Below are 19597 nucleotides of genomic sequence, written 5' to 3' on the forward strand. Positions count from 1 at the left end.
CACTTAAAATGTTTCTTTATCACTACGCTCTTACATTAAATAAAATAAATATAAATAAATATAGTGAAACAATTCACACACGGTCATTTGATTCCAAACTAAGCAGAGCTTGTACTATGGTAACCAAATAACTGATAAACATACTTATATACTTCTAAATACATACTTATATAGATAAATTCACAACCGTCTATTATCGTTAATAGATGGCCACAAACCATGACAATATTCAAAATATAAACATAGCCCAAGCTTAAAAGTTACTAACCAAACTAGCTAAATCAGAGAACAGAGCAATACAAGGGTGTTTTTGGTTCCAGCTTTTAGCCAGTGAATTTCTACTTTGTCGTCCGTAATGGCGTTGTTTTAGTGCCAACAATTTATTAAAACCATGTTGGATAGCTTGCTCGCTTTAAGAATCGTTCTCGTGGAATAAGAGCTGTTTTGTTGACTTTTGTTTTAGTGTGTTATGTAAGTGTTTCATATGCTTTGAGATAATATACAGAGATAAGTTCTAGTAAAGCGGTGTAAATAAAGGTAGTTACTTTGAAACTTGAAGTATAAGTAGGTTAAACTATACTGTTATTTATATGAAATCTTTCATATTGATACTGAAATCGTAAAAGTTTGTCTGTTCTGTAAACAGATGAACCGATTTGATGAAAGGAGAATGGGCACTCTTGGGCGGTCGGCGGCCATTAATGAAAGTAGTGTCAAATTAAAGTAATGATAACTAGGAACAACTTTTACTAAGAACGTTTCGCTGCAATCCTTTCAGGAAACAATATATTGACATGTAAATATAATGGAATTTCATAGAACAAATACAATTTTTTCGTGTCTGTAATGCATTTAATGTTGTGTAATAACGTTACATCTTATTATAACGATTGCAATGCCATCAAAATGAACAATAATCGTAACTCGTATCTATCTATCATATGGTTCACCTAGTTTCAAAGTTGTTCAAGCCGCCCGAATGTTATCTTAGTTGACAACAACCGGGACCGACTTTTTACGTGCCGTCGAAAGCACGGAGAAGCTCAGTTCAAATACCACAATGCGGTCACCCATCTATAGAATGACCGCGCCAACGGTTGCTTAACCAACAGATCGTTTACCGACCAGTGAGCGCAACTGGCTATGAACGCCTGGTTTTTAAGCTGAGCATTCAAGACAGATAAGTCGTCTCAGTGAATATATTATAGAAGAGCAAGATGTTTACTTGTTACGATATTTATATATTTACATGTTATGATTGTTCGAATATTATTAATGTCTACATTTGTATGCAATAATATAAATAGTACTTTTTATTTAATCTCCGAATATAAGCCAAAAATATGTTTTTATACTATTAAAAGTGCTCAAAAACAAAAATGTTTTTTGTTCGTCATATAAGTGCGTCGCGGCAATAAAACTTCTACACGGAAATTATAGGACTAAACTACATTAAAAAAACATTAAATCAAGTTTGGCCGCGGATCGCCCAGGCTCCATACTATTTTGCCCATTCTCCTTTAGTTTGCAGAAGTGGAAAGTTTATTTTTTATGAAATGATTGAAAGAGGGTACGGTGCTGGTGCCGTCCGTAGCAGTAGTTAAGATGGTCGCCACGCCACTACCATCTCGTCGGGAGATCGTTGGTTCGATTTCCACACGGAACTATTATTTTTGCGATCCACAAATTTAAAAGTTATTCCTGGTCTGGTTGTATGTATTATTATCCATTGTATGTATTATTATAGATAAATTCTAAATACGGAAGTTGTCTTTAAAAAGAAAAAGTTACCTAGCCAATATAAATTGATACATTAATAACCTACATCAATTATCAGCTAATTAATAAATTAATGAACTCCAAAAGCACGCCTTCGCGACAATATCTCAAAGAATGTACAAGAGGCACACAGTCACCGAGTTCCCGCGTATTATACCAATATTACACGGTAATGATACAACGGTTGATTCAGTAACACAAACAGGGGTGGCGCTAACAAAAACATGCAGTCTTTTAACCGTTCCAGCCACGCTAATGTTGTAGGGGATGTTTAGGTTTAGCAGCAGTTCGCTTTAATTATTTAATTAGTGATTTTAAAGATGCTAAGATTTTGGATGTGAAATAAATGATGTGTCTTCGTATTCTATCTGGTAGGTGAATGCTATTTGATAATTAAGATTTTGGGTTTAACAACTAAATACTTCAAAAAGTACATTAGCGATCTTGGACTAGTACGTCCTCTGAGGGACATCATAAATAACCAAAGTGTTATTTAACAGTGTATGAGAGTTAATTATTATACCTTATCTCATCTTATTGTTAAGAAAGGCCAAATGCATACAATTTGTTTAAAACTAGAAATGTATAACAAAATGAGCCTTACAAGAGTCTGCTTCCGAAATAAGAGACAATTAAGTTATTAAACCACCTCACTGGCCAAATGAGATACTATAAGAAAAAATTAAGTAGGTAGACCATTATACCTAAATTCAGTACCAATAAAACTAAACTACATATCATACTATATCTCGTTCACACATATAAGTTAAACACATAACGTTATATACAAGGAAGCACAATTACATGCAGCTGTTACAACACTCCCAGTTAGGAATAGATCGCAGAATAATTACCCGCGAGTATCGTTACCGGGTTCATTTCACACGACTGTGGAGGTGCTGATCGAGATATTATTTACATAGTTAGATAGTGTGTAGGTTTATGTGCTGTTGGTGAGGGTAATACAATGATTGAATTATGAAATGAAGTGCAATGGTTATTTAAATAAATGAATAGAACCCATTAATCTTTATATGTGTATTAAAAATAAAAATCTTAGAACAGTTCTTAAAGGTATGCAAAGTATTGGCCAGCGTAGTGGACTAAAGACCTAATCCCTCTCTCATTACGGGAGGAGATCATTAATGAAGAAGAGACAATCTCCTTCCGGAGTAAAGAAGGAGTTAGGCCTTAAATCTGCCACGTTGGCCAAACGCGGGTTGGTAATGGTAAAATATAAAATTGTTTCTATTACAAATGCGACGTGCAAATCATGTATTACATTACACATTAGGTAAATTTAGTGCATAAAGACATCATAATGTCTAAAATGTATTGATGTTTGACGGAAATTAGTAAGATAAAACTTGAACTAAATGATGGTGTAGCCCATGATTTTAAAAGTCTTGTACTACTATTTAGCCTTGCGAAGAAATTTAAGTTCTAGTGGATAATGGTAACCATTAACAAATTGTTTTCAGATATCTAAATGTCAAACACGCGAACAATCATTAATATTATGTCATCATTAAAGTCTCGCGGCGATGTAATTCGACACTATTGATAATTACAAAATGTAATTAATTACGATCACACTATCAATACATTTGCTTAATTGTTATTTTATATTATTAACTCTTTTAAGACAATTAGAGCTCACATCAACATTGAAAGGTGAAATCGCACATTGAAGCTTTTTTACTACACTATGATGCTCTCAGTAAAGGTAAATAAAAAATAAGTAATCATAAAAGTGTACTACAGAAAGTTCAAGCAAAATAAAATCATAGTAAAACAGCTATCAAGTTTCCAGTACGTAACGGCCTCGTAAAACCACGTTTTACCTTTTTAATACAGCTCAAAGCAGACGATACTCTTAAATTTTTAAATCACGATATGCTTATCTCACTAATAAAAAAGACGAATAAAAGTGTCAAGTGTCAACCCTGAGTAAACGTTCAGAGCGACAGTGAAGCAAAGATGAATCACAACCAGACGATGTCCGCCCGCAGCGACGACCGACGACCCGGCAATCGATCGCGTTTCAATTCACAATTCTATTACAAAAGCGCCAACGATTGATTTCCAACGAACACAACAGGTATTGGATACGAAAATTTGCGATAATATTGACGGGCAAAACACTTTTATCGGCGATAATGGTACGTTAGTGGGATATTTATACAGGGTATTAGCCGATCAAGCCCGGCATTAGCCGCTGTTATTTTTTCATTATACGGGCCTTTGGAGGCTTTTTATCAGTAATATTTGCTTGTAATGGAACGATGATGATGTCAGTCAGTAAGCAGTGAGGATTTGCTCAACAAATAACGCCAAAGTAATGATGTATTGTTGCCGTTTTGCCGCCATTTTCCCCGCTTAACTTTTGGGATCGGCCGAAATTTTTGTCCAGTTTTATTTAAATGTGGTTTTTTTGGTTTGGATTTATACGTTTTATATTTGGATTGTGCTCAAACTTTGAAATATGTACGCGCTCGAGGTGTTCGTTTAATGTCACTTTGCTTTAGGATTTGACCTAGTTTAATGCTCAATAGATTTATCTGTGAAGATATTTTTTATTTGGCAGGCTAAACTAGAAAATTATGAAGTGAATTTTATAGGTTGAACCAAATTTACTGTGGTGTTATTTTGATTACTTTACAGCATTACTATTTGCACAATTTATTTTTATTAATGCTATATCAATATTGTATAAAATGAACAAATTCATTTACAAATAATATAATTAATGTACATAAATTGGAAATCATATTATTAAAATGAAATAAACGATACCTAAATTAAGCTATTGGAGCTTAATTAATAAATGATATCCCACCAAAAACATTAAATAAAAAATAACCAGGCGTCAATGGAGCTGCTTGCTTATCTCTTAAAAAGTAATCAATAGACAAAATTGAGCCAAGTTAGGTTTTTTACTGCAATTTCTTTATTATTATGTTAAATGTCATATGATTGATCATTGAACACTTATACCGGAACACTCGTATATGATACAAAATACTATCAAAAAAGTATTAAAATCAAAATACTAAACGGTTTAACAACATAACACAGTTCCCTCCAGCACGCGGACGCGGCAACTGTAGAATTTTTAGTCAATTTCACGTTTGACACAATTGAATTTGATCGCGGGATAAATCAAGTTTCTGGGCACGAGCGAGGGTGACTTCCGTCGAAGGCTTCGCTGCGGTCGAAGCAATGACAGAGTATAATGGAGTCGAAACGTTGGAGCTGTCTAAAGGACTATTTCTAACTTTGGCTAGCCACAAGGAGGCGTAGCTTCATGCGCCTATTTTAGTTCGTGAATGGAGATGTACGCCACTGTATTTGTGTATTCGGTTTTGTTGATCAGAAATCAATAGTTTGTGTTGGTCACGAAGTTTGCATGATTAGGATTGAAGCAGTCACTATTAATACGGGTTTTAGTCAAATGGATTAAGGCAGCGCTGTGACTTTATGTTTAATTTTAGTATCAATCGTATTTTTTCTGGTTGCGAATAATTATAATATTAGTAACTTAAAAATGAAAAGCTTGCTTATGCTGCATAATTCATTTTCACAGCTTATGAATAAAATTACGGCGAATGTTACAAAACAACCGTCTTAATTTCATCCGATTAATCTATCTGATAGTTATTCAGGAAGGGACTTGAAACTTTTTATGCTGTCTTCTATCTACTACACAATGACTTGTGACTTCACCTTCAATATAATCTCACTTTTTATTTTTATATTTCACATTTATGACTCTTCTCTTGTACGACTTTAACCTATAAATTATACCATCATTAAACTATTATAATCCGTATTATAACTTGAATCGTGTCTCAAATACCTTTGTCTTGGTCGCGACCTCGGTCGAGTCGTTTGAGGCTACTTAACGAGTACCGCACAATTCTTACTTCATTTGTGCCCTAATGCAAATCGAGTGACGGCTTAGCGGAATATTTCAGACTCCCATTGGCTTTTGTGTCGTTACTTTGTTTATTATGCAATGATGTATCGACTTCTCTGAGTTTTGTGAATCGAGTGGAATGGATTGTGTTAAGCCGTGCTTTGTTTGCCTTGGTTAGTGTGGCTTTTAATTTTTTAGGTACAATTTCTTTCCTACTACGTTAATATTTTTCGTTTTGATATCTGCTACATTAACATTATCTTTTTGTTAATTTTTACATCGATTTTTTAGTGTTTTTTAAACTTTTTCTAAACTGATGTTCATAAATTAATTTGTTTGAATAGTTTTTTAATTAACTACCAAAGTAAATGACTAAGCTTTATTTTTACTTCCATGACCATCATACAGTAAGGCAATATCCCAAAAAACACCAATAAAACCGAACATTTTCCTAATAATACCCCACGCAGTTAGACCTGCAAATTGAAGAAAAACACAAGAGTACACGCAAGAGCTGCTAAAATAAATAGTAGTGGGGTTATTTATCGAGCGCTAGAAAGCACACTATTACCATGTCAAAACACTGTTTCAACTAATATATTTGCGTTTGAGACAACACAAACAGACTGATGTATAGTTCCTTGTTTGTGTTAGCAGCTATGTGATGATGCTGAGGGAATATTTAAAATTGCGAATAGAGTTTTGTGGGAGATCGTTTGGACAACTGATGTGAATGTACAAAAATGTTGGTGATGAAAACCGAGATCCATTCAACGGTATAATGTCGTTATTGTTTATGACTTTTAGCTATATATTTTTCATAGCGATAAATTTATATAAAAATAATAATTATGTCTATTTGAAATACTCTGAAGAAATTTGCATAAATTGCATTGCCGAAAGTTTACAATTTCATGTACATTGACATGAAATAGTAAACTTACTACTATATTCAAAAATGTCTAAATTGTATATTCATTAAGCCAAACCTTCGTTTAAACTCATATAAAAAAACGCTATCAAATGGATAAACTACCGGTGAATGTACTGAGTAAGCGGGATTTATCCTTAAACTTATGCAAATAAAACAATATTAGTAATAGCACTACTTTTCATTTCAACTCTTAACTGAACTGGACGAAAAATAACTTAAATCAAACTGTCACACTACCAACAAACCGAGCTCAATTCGTAAAATCGCTTAAAATTCTATTTACCCCAAAACAAGCCCATTTGGCCGTAAAAAAGCCTCCCAATTTCCAATGATACGTGGTTTTAAATACAACTGAAATGTTCTGCGTTCCTCAAGCATTATTGATTTAGTGGAGTCTCTAGACGGATTTAGATACGTGAGGTTAGTCCGCTATTGTCGGGTTTTTACTAGCTATCTCATTTAATTTGCATAAGTAGGTATACGTTTGGAATAATGGGTTCGAGGTATTTTAATTTGGAGGAAGCTAAATGTAGGAAGGTAGAAACGATTTGAAATGTACGTTATCTTTCCTTGTTTTTGTTTTGTCCAAGGTTTTTGGAAATTTTGGTACGATGACTATTATTAGGACTACTGTAATATGATGACTGCTCATCTTATATCTCAGCTAATCATGTACTTACTGTGAGTTTCCTGCTAGCTCTTCTTTTAAAGCTCTACCTTTCCGAGGTACTGGTAGATTCAGTAATTGTAACGACTATCATAAGTGTCAATGTTTGACCTAAATAAATAAATGATTTGATTTACCACTAGTTGCATAACGCACTAATCGAAACAATGTACTGCAACTGGATAAGCTTACTTATGACAATTTTTTTTTCATATGTGCCATATCCATTACCGTTTTTACTGTACGTGTGATTAATGTGTCATTTAAATCAATTTATTAATAGAGTTTTAACATTAAAGTATAATTAAATGTTAGTTCTCGGAACCCAAAATAAATGTGCAAAAAATTAATCAGTTTTAATCGCTTGGGAATTGAAATAACATTTTAATTGTCGTAATAAAATACATATGACAGTTTTCATTTAACTGGCAATTTGTTAACCAAATTAATTACGATTGCTACCTTGTATTGCGACATATTTTTGACTGATGCGATTGGTTAAATAACAGTCACTTTAGAAAGCTACTTAAAGATTAAGTTTATTTGTAAAAGATTTAAATATTAGATATATATTTTTTTCTACACGAGTATAGGTGAAATTGTTTCAAAAAGGCTATGAAAATATCTACCAAAGATCTGTGTCATCGTTAAAATATTCCCAATATTCACTTTGTATTTTCACACAGAATTCAACGTTATTGATGCAAAAGGCCGCAAAATTGCGACCGTGGCGAATTATTATCCATCACATAATTACTGAATAAAAGTATTTAATCAAGAGTAGATATAAAACACTGAAACTCGTCAATAATGATGGTCACCGTTATCATTTCATTGTCGATTTATTCACAAAACGTGATAAACATAAAATACTGTGTTTCGTAGTTGTGTTTGAGAGTGTGTGATTAATTACTTGGGGTGGTCGCCCAACAGTCGTTTATCAATTTGTGGTGCTCTGACAATACGGAACTTATTGAGTGTAATGATAATATCGTTTTGTTTTCTACTGGTTTATTTATAATTGCTTATAGAGTATTAAGTGTACGAATTTAGCGCCATTCGTGATGGACAAATAATATCACTGACCTATTTTTTTTATCCGTCCTGTATATATCGATTTGAAAAGGTCATATTAATGATTGAAATCCAACCACAAATCGACAGTGATTATCATAATATTTCTGTTATGTAACCTGTATAATTTAGTTTGGAATGCAAACAAACGAATTAATTGAATTGATAGTATTAATAATATTGTTTTAACATTTTGATGACTCACGGACTGAAACGAAAGTTTCCAAATTTGGGAGATACTTTATGAAAGAAAAAAAAATTGACAACCAACAGTCGATACTTAGAACAGTCAAAACAAAATTAATGTGTCACTGAAAATGTTTTATGTAAATATCGAAGCGATTAAGACAACTTCCAAGTTTCTTTTCAAACATTTCCAAGAAAAACGTCTGCAATTGACCACGACGAGAAAGTTTCATCGTTTAGAAGTAAAGCCTGTTAATTTAAAAATAATTAGTTTGGGTTTGTGTTCTAAATATCCAATGATATCTTTTAAGATATAAAGAGCTTATCTTATTCTTTGATATTAACAGATGGCACTTAAAGACGAAAATATAACGCTATCAAATTTTAATTACTCAACCATTCAAAAATTATGTACTTAGAATAACTATCCGCCCATCTCATTTTGCAACGAAAGCAACCAAAATGCTGCACATTTTTTCCCTAAAACATCTCTTAAATATTGCCGTGGTCTCTCAATCTGCACTACTACCTCAAGGGATAACACTAGGACCACACCTAGTTAGGCTTTTGACAGCATATACCACGTACTCAAAACCTTAGAAAATGTTTAACAATACTGTTTTTGTTGACAGATGGTGACGAGAAGCCAACAGCGAGCACCATCGGCCGCGAGAGATTAATGGTTGATGATGCGAGCGTGACGCACCATGACCCGCCGCGGACCCTGCAGGAGCTTCGCCATCAGCGTCATACAAATCATCACTATTATATGTCAAGGTAACTAACACTACCTTTTTAATCAACTTTTAGAATATTGTTCCACGTACAAAAATATGAATTTTTATCATGACTATTGGTCATGATAAAAATTCAGACACTGAAATGTGCAAAGGCACTTAGGTACTGAAATGTGCAAAGTTTGATACGATAGATCGTTTTTTCCTGAATTGAAATTAAAATCAAATCATTTATTTGTTTAGGTCAAATGCTAACACTTATAAGGTGACACCAGATTTTCATTTATCATTTCTTTGATTTTTAATTAAAACACTTTTTCAAAACAGCAAGTACTTACAAAAGATAAAGATGTAAATAAAACTAACAAAATCATAACAGCCAAATCAAAGGCACAAAAACATGAACACATTTAATGTGATGAGAATCAGAAACGCGAACGTTAACAGGCCACCTAACTAAGTTCACGAAAATTACACGCGAACTTTTCGAATAAAACGCGTCACAAAGGGGCTCCAGCCCTTAATGAAGACAATATTTTGAGGGGCTCTCAACTCGAGTAATTAAATCTCGCGGCTCATATCTCGAAGGGAATATAACTAGGTACAGACGAGTAATTGGTTATTAAATTAGTCGCGGTGTCGATTGGTTTCCACGTAATTGTAGTTTTGGGGTTTCAATGTGTTGTTGATGAATATTGAGGTGCGATCAAGGGAATTGTTGGGGTTAACTGTCTACCGAGATATTTTGAGAAATGTTTGAATTTGCAAGTGATGAAAATAGACACAACATTACTGTAGTGTGATGATTGTCTTTTTTTATTTAAAAAAATCATATTATAAGTACCCTCGAAAACTGGACAATGTATAAAATCAAAATAAAATCATATCATTCAATTATTTTAGGCCGCATGACACTAATGATAGCCAATGATACAGAGAGTGAATTTACAGCCAGTTTCGAAGGAAGGGCCCTTGGAATAATGTTTTCTCATACGATTATTAAAAAATACCCTGTATATTACATTCAGGTTTTTGGTATAAAACCAAACAGAATTGGTAATTATTGGTAAGATATCAAGTTGTCGAATGTCCACCAGTTGGAAACTAAATTGTAACAGTACATTGTAAATTGGGGATATTCTGAAAGCTTTTGTGAATTTTGACCGGCAACATACGCATCAGGTTTCCTGTAGCCTATTGCAACTATTACAGCTACCGGGGTGAATGGCCCCGGTTTGTAATTTATTTCACAGTTTTAGTCCATTTATTTAGAAAACTTTTGTGTTTTATTCATTCAATTCATTCATTTAAATGTTTTACGTAGGTAGATATCTAATTTTGCAGTTGATCATAGAGTATCATTAAGCATAATAAGCATCATAAAGTAACCTTTAAATTAAAATACATTATTTAATTTGTTCACACACGAGGTAAGGTGAACTATTTAATTTGACAAGAACATATTACCCGGCGAAATTCAAAAGCATTTCGAGACAAGTTTATACAAAGCGTCAACTCGGTACTCAATTTAGCAATGTTTTATAAATGCCACGCAGATGTTGGTTTCAGTAAACAAGTTGAAAAATGTCACAGCAAAGAAACAATATTACTTTTCTTTGAAACGAACTCGGTCTAAAATATAAAATTTATTGCCATTTCGTCTCGCAAATTATTCAAAGAGAAACCTATCAAGAGCGGCATTGAACTTGAGGTAAGATTCACTTCTGTTACTGCGGCAGACTAATTTACCATTAAAATGTTTTGGAGAAGTTTGTGGAGCAAGTATTCAAAGTGGTTCGCATACATTTGAAGGAGATGGTAATAAATTTGATACGTTTTATGAGTAGTTTGACTTAATATTGTGTTGTGAAAGACATTAAAGATGAAACAACACACGTTCTAGAACGTTATAAGTATTTTGTGACATTTTAAAGCCTGTTAAGACAAAAATAAAAAATTGTTTCGTCAAAGTTTAGCATTGTGGCAATTAGCTATTTAGTCAAGTCTTTCGACTGTAAAAAATATTTATATGTATAGACTTACAAGCACTACTAAAAACCTTTTCAGAAATATTCTACCTTACACTTTTGTAATATAATCAAGGACCATAAAACTAAATAACATCCGCTTCGTTAAATTAAAACCAACATTACCCTTAAAATAAGGCAAGAAATAAAAACATCTCTCAAAGCCATGAATGGAGACGTACCTGAGGAACAAACGAGTTAATTAATATACGACGAATGTGAGTTGGAGAGCAAAATTGTGTTTTATTACTCCATACATAATGGCATGCAATGTTTAATATATAATACGTAAGGCTTGCTACACACGTACTCGGGTCGACAGTATTCACCGAACATCATAATCGAATCGAAGTGATTTCTGCACTTGTTCGGCTTGTGCCGGTCGAGTAGATGCTTTGTGACAATTTGGTTTGAACAGTTAGACACGGCGATGTCGAGTGGTATTTTTGCCGAATATTATTTTTTTCTTAAAAAATAGACTCCCGCACTTATAACTTCTGTTGTGTCACGACAACTTTTTACAAATAAAGGACCCAAAGTACAAACAGACCCGGAACAACTATTTGCAAATCACATAAATAACTGTTCCGTGGGGAATCGAACCCACGACCTCCCGATGCATATAGCATTAGCCATAGAGCAGTGGTTAAGGTCGCGATAGTCACAATATGTAATTTTTCAACTACGTATTTTCGGTTTTGCCGCTCGGCTAGGCCGATGGATGTCGAACCGTATATGTGTAGCAAGCCTTATAAAGTAGGAGTGTTTGGTAAATGGCACAGCGGGAATGCGTCTGTATAGCCACTTGTTAGTTCACGGCAGGTGAACAGTCAACCATGTGTAGATTCTGAAATATGTATTTATTTTACGTTTTAAATTTTGTTATTACTGTTTTTTGGTTGGTTTACTTTAATGAAGTAGCTATTATAGCTTGTATTTAAATTGAGCGCATTTTATTTGACTATTATAATGTGCTTATGTTTCTGTTTACTGAGTTTTGTCAAGGTTTTCAGAAATCTTATTCATGGGCAGTTTATTCGAACTAGGAGAGAATGTGTAAGAAAAAATATACTGGCTACAAAAGTGAAAGTGATTTCTGTACGAGTACAAGACCATCGTAAGAAAAATCTATGCATCTTTGTTTATTTCAATGAACTAGTTGATTGTTTATTTGATAAGCGGTGTCTACAAAAAAATCCGTAAACGCAAATGTAAATTAAATTCCCAAAACTACATACTTATTTCCTAATGCTATTTGTATTCTTAATTATTAAAACATAAGAATTGTTAAGCCTTGTAAACGAATGTCTTACGCCAATCTCTTTCAAAATTAATTATGACATTGACACAAACAACTCGTTTCCATAGCATTTAATCCGTTTTCCATTCTTCCTTGAACCGGTTAATATTTCTCTGTAAATTATTTCCATTCATTTAAACTACAGAATGTGTACAAAAAATAATATGGATTGATAGTCTGAATTGTACTTAATATATTTCAATGAAAAAATTACTTTCTGATTTTGTATGTACGTATGTGGAAATATTTTTTGTTTATTCTGAAATGTTTACTGCATTCCAGCTTTTTACCTGCAATTAAATCTTCATTATTGTAGCTCGATTTTCTTCTACTAACGACTACCGACAACCGGCTAGCAATCGAGAAATTTTACACAGAAATCTGTTTAACGCCTCTACCGGGCTCTGTAAGAACTACTTTGGCGGTAAATTTTAAATGTCAAAAGTATTCGACAGTAAAGACTATACAAAATTGCATTATTGAACTAATTTGACTTATTCTCATTTGTCTGTAAAAAAATAAGATTTCTATTTCTTTTTTAGATTTAAAAAAATGATATTTTACTACCGACATTCCTAGCTATCTCAATTTTGAGGTATTTCTGTGAGCCTTAATATTACTGTGATTTACAACAAAATGATTACTTTGTACTCATACTTTTAATTAAGAAGTCATCAAAATAACAATCACAAAAACGACAAGAGAGATACTAATCTCAAAAAAGCGTCGTTTATTTTAAAGCCTACAAGGAAATCTTCAAACCGAAACTTCTCAATATTAATCCGTAAATAAGAACTCAATCCGAAATTCTAAAAAGTAATCATTTTCGAAGAAGATCCAAATAATAATGTACAACCGATACACAAAAAAATGTCTATTGATAAAAAAAGCATGGCCGTTCCGTCGCAAAGGAAACGTTACGAATATTTATTAACGTTGTCGCTGAAGGCGGTATTTTTACTTTGAAAATGATACAAACATCATTTTGTAACGTACTTTTAATTACCGTAGGGATGACTCAATGAAATCGTTGTGGGAAACTGTACATTTCGTAGATTTTGCGCTTTTCCACCGTAATATTGCTACTCGTAATATTTGTCGAATAATTCTGACGCTTTGACGGTACAGTACAACACATACGTTAAACGCAATAAAGTTAATCCTCGAGTAATAGGTAACTGTCAACTCTGTCGGTAAATGGCGTAACGTAGGTGTATTTCATACAACTCTGCCCTTTCGGTAATAATAGGCGTGATATTATGTATACAGATATTTATTGTTTTAATTCGTACTAAATGTATTATTATATTGTTACTAGGTGACCCGGCAAACATTGTTTTGCAACGCAAAAAATTGTCACTTAGGGGTATGACAAATAGATGTTGGCCGATTCTCAGACCTACATAATATGCTTACAAAATTTCATGAGAATCGGTCAAGCCGTTTCGGAGGCAATCGGAGGAGTATGGTAACGAAAACTGTGACGCGAGAATTTTATATATTAGATATTACTTTTACTTTTATGTTGCGGCGAGACATGAAGGCATGTGAGGTTGAGGAAGACTACGTCAAGGATAGGCCAAAGTGGAGGAAGAGTGTAAGCAAGGCTGACCCCACTACCATATGGGGCGAGTAGAGAGAGAGAGAGAGAGTCGTACTTAAGACATAGAAGCAGTTTTCTCCTTCGTAACGACATAAACACAAGTCCATACTTTTAATTACCATACCCGACGGAGTATGTCTCATTAGGCTGTGCGCACACAAACTCTGATTACCAGTTATGAGTCTTCAACAAATTCTATTTCGTTCCTTTATAAGACGCCGCTGTGAATGTTTCTGTTTTCTCATACGTATAATGAAGTGGGTTCTGTATAAAGTTAGTAACACACATATCCAGTTGAAAACATAATTATAATGCCTTCATAACCTTTAGCTTGTTGCCTAACGTCACGTATGCAAGTAACCAAAGTACATCGAAAGCTTTGGTATAACCAACCGACTAGTAATTGGTTGAATTACACCTTCAACAGCTGTTTGAAGCATATCTGTAAATCAAACTGTTGATACTAGCAATGCGAAACTTAGAATAATGGTTGGCTGAAATAATGCTTTGCTTTTAACTAGTGTACGTCACTTTCATCCACTATGTAGAACAATGCTGCTTAGATACAAGGTAATACACCATCGTTTAAAAAAATAACTATGGATATCTAGGCTATCAAATCATTTTAATCTGAAATATGCAATGAATGTCCCTTTCCACTATTTTTGAACAAAAAATAAATATGTAGTCTTTTTATCACCTTCCGAAATTTCAGCTTTAGTATAATAGTTAACAGTTAATGCGTAATAGAACTTTCGCTTTTACTATAGTATCGTTGTGTGCTACAAACCTTCTCTGTTATGTATTAAGCGAAGTTTAGAGCCGTTCTACTCACCGATGTAATAAAGTTAACGTTAATCCTTATCGAATAGGCATTACCCTGTATTATCCCCAGATTAAAGTGTATTGAGATTTACGTAATGCGTGGTTCATACTTCTGTAGGTGCTGTTTTGATTATCAGTTTCATAGGAGTTTCAATTGAGGTTGTTTTTGGTTATTTGGTCTTTTGTTTTATGTTAATTGGATAGTGGATGTGTTTAGGGTTATATTATGTGATTTTATTAAGAAGATGGTAGACAGAAGCCATTACCATTAAGTCCATAATGACATGGCATATAACTTCCTAACCTATATAAGTCAGTGAAAAGTAACGAATTAGAATAGTTTCAATTTAGTGATTGTATTGAATTGATTTTCAGTAACTTGCGTTTAAACACATTATTTCAATAGCATATTACAATTTTCATTCTGTTCGGCTATTACGCACAAACGGAGAGAATTTCGATTGAATAATTTTTGGGTATGTGAAGTTTAACTTTCGTTTAATAGGATTCAGTCTTTATTACATCTACAAAAAATGCAGTCAAGCTAAAGCATAAATAAAGGCTAATTACAAATAATTACAAAAAAAACATTTTATAAATCCACATGATAATTTCTGTCGTACCCTTCACAGGGCTCAGTTATCACCGGCTTGATCCGCGACGCGCGGCTCCGAAGCGGGGTGAAGGGGATGTGGAGGGGGGGAAATTTGCCAAAGTTCTGTAATAAACAATATTTTGCTTGTCATAACGAGCCGACAGCTCCCGGCTTCGCTAACTTTGTGGTTGATTAAAAATATCAATCTAAGCGCTTTTACATTCTATACTAAAATACCTCTTTATTTCAACAAAGTTTTTATTTGACATTAAGAAGGTTACTCGTACATATTCATAGCTTGACTATTAGAATTTGAAATGGTTGTTTTTAGTTCGTAATTTTACTTTCATGGTGATTAATACAACTAAAATATAACCCACTTATAACGAAGTTTATTTTACAGAATAAACTCGAGATTATGATCAAAATTCTATCGAATGTTTTACGTTAAACTCAGTTTAATTGATAAACCAAGTTTTGTAATAAGGTTTAGGTCAGATTATGGAATTACTTATTTACCATAATGAACAGTTAATTGTGAAGAAGGTTGTCTTTAGAAGAACACTGTGTAAATTAAATAAGGAGTATAATAAGGGGCATTTGTTTGTGCTCAGCTGAGAAAATTAAGTGAGCGCTTTTTCTCCGTTGAAGAGGTTTTTATATCATTTCTGTGTTGTATATCTTTTATATTATGTTTTAATGTAGTAAAAGGGTACGTTACTTTTTGTTTGACCAGATATTTTTAAATCAAATATAAACGTGAATTAATGTACGCCTTGTTTCTACTTTTTTTTTAACCTAACCAAAGAACACTGAAGGGAATTGTTTTTAAATAATGTCTTATATGCTTCATTTGGAAAAGACGTGTGAAATAACGATTGCTTAAAATGAGATAAATTGTTTCAAAAATCCTAATTGCATCGATTTTTCTACTATTGACTACCGACAACCGGCTAGCTATTGACATTTTGACATTTAGAATTTTCTGCCAAAAAAGTTTCTACGACGCCCGTCAGAGGCGCTTATCAGATTTTCATACAAACTTTCTCGATGACAGGTCGGTTGTCGGTCGATAGTAATAGAGAATTGAGCAACTGCTAAAATACAACATTAGTGTCGTTCAACTATTATATAATGAGTTTAAATAGAGGTGTTTAATATAATAATGTATTTGTTTCAGTTCTAACGGAAGAGCCTCGCTTCGCGGAGCCGATTCCCAACGTGACGGTAGCGCTCGGCAGAGATGCGAGCCTGCCGTGCGTCGTCGAACACCTCGGCACCTATAAGGTTAGTCTAGTAGTCTTTTGGTTGAACAGTATACCCGTATTTTATGTTTAACTAGCTGACCCGCGCAACTTCGTTTGCGTCACATAAGAAAGAATGAGTGAACATTTTCCCCGTTTTTATAACATTTTTTACTGGTACTCTGCTCCTATTAGTCATAGCATGATGATATATGGCCTATAACCTTCCTCGATAAATAAGCTATCTAACACTGAAAGAATTTTTCAAATCGGACCAGTAGTTCCTGAGATTAGCGCGTTCAAACAAACAAACAAACTCTTCAGCTTTATAATATTAGTATAGATGGTAATATTTTCAATGCTTGCAGTATTTTTCTTCTAATATAGAGTAAAATGCGTACTGTCTATATATCGCTTACACAAAACCTATCGAACAACGAAACACGAAATTTTAACGATTCAATTCTAAAACTGTCTGTGATAACTGTGATATCGTGAGATTTGCACTTGGAATACATTCTAGGATTCAACTATTGTAGAAATATAGGTCTAATATAGGTCTGAGTGCCAAATTCGATTAAAACAACAATATTCTTTGGCACAGTAAGAAATAAGTTTAAAAATATAATAAATTTAAAAATTTCCTTGTAAGTAATTATGTTAAAGAAACATCTAATAAAGTACATACTTCAGGTAACAAGTCTATTATAATAAAAAAACGTCGGTGAACATTTTTCAATAGGTATCTTAAAGAACAATAGACCTCCGGAGGCTTTACAACCCTATCTACAGAACTGGTAATATTATTTTAAAATGTTAATGGCCCGCTCTAGCACAGATCCGGCCGCATTGAGCCCTCAAGTGAATGAAATATAATGTAATTATCTACTCAGAACACCCCCTTTCCACCCCTATTCTGTATTATACGGGGGTACATCGACCATTATTAAGCCAATTTTGTAATTCCAAGAATTAATTCCTCCAAGTTTTATGTTTAAGTATTTATAATACAAATTGATGTTTTGTACGATTCTAACGAGATGATCCGAGTTGTGAAAAAATGTGGTTAGGGAAACCATCTTGGTTTTTTTTCGAATTTGATTAAACAAATCCGTAAACAATTTGGTTCATGTTACCTTAAGATTCATTATATAACATAATATTATATTATTAAGTAATACAATTATGCTATAGTTGCACCAGCCTTTGTCACGGGTCGCCTGCGACCAAGATCGGTGCAAATCCGCTGAAACATCGAGTAATAAATAAGATACCATTAACCTTCAGCGCATATTATACCTTAATAATAGCGTATAAAACAGACGATATGATACTGTAGCAAACTGTAAAAAACCTATAGTATAATGCTCTTAACCACGCTTCCTTGTTAATTGAGGAAATCTGTTAATGAGTTTGTAAAGAAATTCCTTGAACCTTAGACTTGTAGATAGTACTAGTAGATATAAGAGTCGCTAACTTTTTCCCTATCGTCTAGATTTCCCAGAATTTGAAAATCTTGAAGTGTTTAAAAATACGTTGGCTTATACTTTAAATAAGACGCTTAGAAAGAATTATATAAGTTTCAAGGTCCAGTTTAAAAATAGGAATACTAATTAGGTATGATTTTCAATAAAGGTCTTTAAAAACTACTTTCGGTATTATTATTTCAAAGCGAAAAATCATGTACAAAGTAAAAAAAAATATTGTAGCAAAACATGAAAGCTTTTTTTCAGATCCATTTAATCCAATGAAATAACCTATTCCTTCCCACAAAGAATCAAAAAGAATATACGAAATCAAAGCGAAAAAAAAAACTCAAACATAATAAAATTTGTACTTCATATTTTATTCCAGAATTTTTATTCGAAGCTCGAAACATTAATCATACTAATTAATATGATAAAATAGCTAATATTTTATTTAAAAGATCGGTGTAAGTTAGCGTGTCCCCTCCCTAGTCCTCTAATTATTACGCGATAATAAATTGTAGAAGGAATTAATGCAGTAATTTCAGGCGGGCCTCGGTTATTCATTAAGTTGTACGTCATAGTGAGTACAAAGGTAGTGTTGTACGTAGCTAGTATACTAGTATACTGTTAGGCTACTCGCAGCTGGGAGATTTAACGCACTGTTGGGCGTATTTTCTTAATCATTTGTCTGCGATTAATAAAAGTGCGTATTAATACGTTACTCCTTTTGCTGAAAATTATTGTTATTGTCTTTTTCAGGATATTTTTGTATACTATTACGTTTTATATACTTACATAATATAATTTATTGTGGCTTAACTCTATTTTTAAAATTAGGTTGATTATAAGCTTCTACTCGTAATTTAACCCTCTCAATGCCATTGTAAATTATTCCTCATACAATTAAATTCACTAGTACCTCCCGGCTGTGCAATGATTGTTTTTGCCACTTATTTTCGTGGCAAAAACAGTTACCTCAGGTCGTTTGACAATAATTTTCGTTTTAAGGCGTTTCGTCCTAATTGCACAGTACAAAAATCTGGCATTGTGGTGGTAACAAAATCGATTTTTATTATTTGTCTGTCCACCTCTTTAAATAAAACAGAGACAGATAAAATAGCAAAAAATCTAGGTCAAAACAATAGTAGTGAATATTTAATACCTACTACAAAAAGAAGTCTATACACGTGTAGACTATAGACTGGTTCTGATTTCTGTGTCGCCTGTTTTATAAATTG

At 33.2% G+C, this 19597-nt stretch overlaps 1 protein-coding gene across 1 annotated transcript in view; it reads left to right on the forward strand.

Annotated features, from left to right (window-relative positions):
- LOC142973222 (lachesin-like) overlaps nucleotides 1-19597 on the forward strand; it is a 95929-nt gene that overhangs the window by 23676 nt on the left and 52656 nt on the right. The window contains exons 2-3 of the mRNA XM_076114859.1: nucleotides 9192-9336; nucleotides 16827-16933. Coding sequence (XP_075970974.1) covers nucleotides 9267-9336; nucleotides 16827-16933 — 177 coding nt within the window. The 5' untranslated portion in view covers nucleotides 9192-9266. The remainder of the gene's footprint in view (nucleotides 1-9191; nucleotides 9337-16826; nucleotides 16934-19597) is intronic.

This window comes from Anticarsia gemmatalis, chromosome 5 (genome assembly GCF_050436995.1).
Source record: "Anticarsia gemmatalis isolate Benzon Research Colony breed Stoneville strain chromosome 5, ilAntGemm2 primary, whole genome shotgun sequence".
Taxonomy (NCBI): domain Eukaryota; kingdom Metazoa; phylum Arthropoda; class Insecta; order Lepidoptera; family Erebidae; genus Anticarsia; species Anticarsia gemmatalis.